This window comes from Geospiza fortis, unplaced genomic scaffold (assembly GCF_000277835.1).
Source record: "Geospiza fortis unplaced genomic scaffold, GeoFor_1.0 scaffold240, whole genome shotgun sequence".
In the NCBI taxonomy this organism is placed as follows: Eukaryota; Metazoa; Chordata; class Aves; order Passeriformes; family Thraupidae; genus Geospiza; species Geospiza fortis.
In genome coordinates, this window is record NW_005054379.1 from 3,005,722 (window position 1) to 3,008,101 (window position 2,380).

The 2,380-nt window shown below is 38.0% G+C and overlaps 1 protein-coding gene across 1 annotated transcript in view; it reads right to left on the reverse strand.

The window, feature by feature from the left end:
- Positions 1-2,380, reverse strand: part of TEK (TEK receptor tyrosine kinase) — a 37,019-nt gene that overhangs the window by 9,725 nt on the left and 24,914 nt on the right. The window contains 5 exon segments of the mRNA XM_031060291.1: positions 1-2; positions 4-115; positions 884-1,018; positions 1,820-1,981; positions 2,348-2,380. The exon segment at positions 1-2 is cut by the window's left edge and continues 171 nt beyond it; the exon segment at positions 2,348-2,380 is cut by the window's right edge and continues 1 nt beyond it. Coding sequence (XP_030916151.1) covers positions 1-2; positions 4-115; positions 884-1,018; positions 1,820-1,981; positions 2,348-2,380 — 444 coding nt within the window.

Here is a 2,380-nt window from a genome sequence, read left to right on the forward strand (position 1 = left end):
CTTTCCACTTCAACACGAATATCATCCTCTGTCCTCAGTGTTAAGGGATGCCATGATAAATTCAGTGATGTCATACTTTTTGGAAAGAGAGTGATACCTTCTGGTGGAGGAAGACCTTGGAAAAGCCACAGTGAAACAGGGAACAACATTTCATGTCTGGTATCTAAGCTAAAATAGGGGTACAGTTATTCCCAACCACTTGCCCCAGTTTGGGGTGACATAGGGTAATTCTCTCAGCCATCCCACATAATTTGGCTGAAGTTACATCTAAGAGGTGTTGATAGTCCTACAGTATCTTAGCAACAGATGATGTGCCAGTAAAATGGCATCCTCAATGAGCTGGTGTTGCAGGTGCACTTTATAGATGTGAGAAGCCAACAGTTGTTGTCTTGCTAGATAGGTCCTGGTGCAATCCTCATTTATTCTGTATGTCTGTTTTCAGTTGTTTAGTTTGGGATCTGTCCTAAATGAACTAAAAACTTTCCAGCTTGTTAAAACATCTTCAGTTTTAAAGTAAATTGATCTAAAACTAAGAGGAAGGACTGCAAAAAAGTGATTCTTATATCCAACTCTGTTGCATAGCCAGCCAAAATATATATTTTTTCCTTTCCTAGATCCCTTATCTCTAAATCAGGGAAAATAATAGCTTTGCTTTTTTTCTGGTTTTCTTCACCTCTGTTTTTTGATTTGTTTTTTTTCTTTTCCTTGCTTTTTTTTTTTTTTTAATATCCCTTCGCTTGAGATTCTTTTGAAAGAGTCTACAAAGTTTTCAAATGCAACTTTCTTTGCTCAAGTGAAAGTGTTGTGACAGAGATCAGGAAACAGACAGCAGAGAAAAAGAGCTGAAATACCCCATTTGTGAGAAACCACAGTGATCCCTTACCAAGTGCAGCTGTTGTGAAGCTGGCCTGTGGTCCAGGATGGCCTTCCCCACCTTCCCCTTGCCGACTCAGCTGAACACAGAACTGATACTCCGTTTTGGGTTCCAAATTGTCCAGTCTTTTAGTTGTGCCTTTTACTGACAATAAAAGTCAAAGTAAGTAAAGCCATGCCCCATGTTGAAATATGTTATGGAAGAAAATGTTTGGAAAATACAAGGTAAGATACACAGGCTCCTTTTTTTGTTGTTGTTCTTGATTCAGTAAGATAAACTAATTAAAAGTATAATATAACTATTTTTAATTTGAGCTCCAACCCTGTCCAAAGGTGGCTTCACCTGCCATTCTTTCAGGAAAAAACAATACTGGTTGCTTAGTCAATGTCCTTTCTGTATACAGGTCTTGTGTTATACTGATTTAGTAACAACTGTTGTTAAAGGTCCTGGAATGTTTCCTGTAGTATTTTAGGCTATGCATAAAATTTGAAAGCATAACTGGAGGAGGTCATCTAACTCATAAGCAGGTTTCATTTTGCCTATACCATTACTAATAAATATTTTGGTAAGTTATTTGTCTCACTAGGGCCACAATGAACACGATGCAAGATGGTAGATGCCCCAGCATGTCTCCGTACTGCCCACTGCTTTTGAAAATCTTCCATTTACATGGAAGTTTAGAACAACTGAGCCTAATATTGAGTATACTTAATCCTAAGGAAGGAGGGGAAAACCTTTTGTTCCTGAAGTGAATATACACTTTCAACAACCGTTGGTGTAACAAATCCACATGAACATTATGTGTAGTGATAAACAGTCACACATCCAGTCACAAAATTTGTGTGCGTTGTGGAGTCTTTTGAGGCTAATCAAGAGCAGAAACACATGATGTTTCAGTTGGTAGGTGAAGTTTGTCTTTAAGGGAATTAAAGAATATCCTCTTACCTTCCACAGACATCCAGGACTGATGACGTTTTGTTGGCTTGTACAGAAGTTTTGTTGACACAACAGGTCCGTCTCCATTGTGTAACTCAGCATTGATATCAATTATGAGAAAATTATGTCCTCTGTCTGTCAGCCGCGGGGCATACTGTGGCACAGGAGGAACTGAACAAGAATGCATATATTAAACTAACCTTTTAGCTCCCTATATCAGTAAGACTCTGGTTATTCCTAGATCTGTAGGAAAACGAAAGATGCTCTTCAAAACTCGCGTAAAATAGATGGGGCTTTATGCACTAAGGCTGACAAGATATTTTAAAAAAACCTTGGGTGTTCTTCTAAATCTTATCATCACACTTATTCTTTCAATATACATAATTAGTGTGTTACTTGTAATGGATTTCTGTTCATATTCCACCTGTAAATATTTATTCAGGCATTTTCCAGCAGTGCAGAGAAAGCTTGGACATGCTAAAGTATAAAGCTGTGCTTAAAATTAGAGAGACAAGGACACTTGAAGAAAGCTTTTGCCTGTGACTGTAACTTGAAATGGTTTCTCTGCCA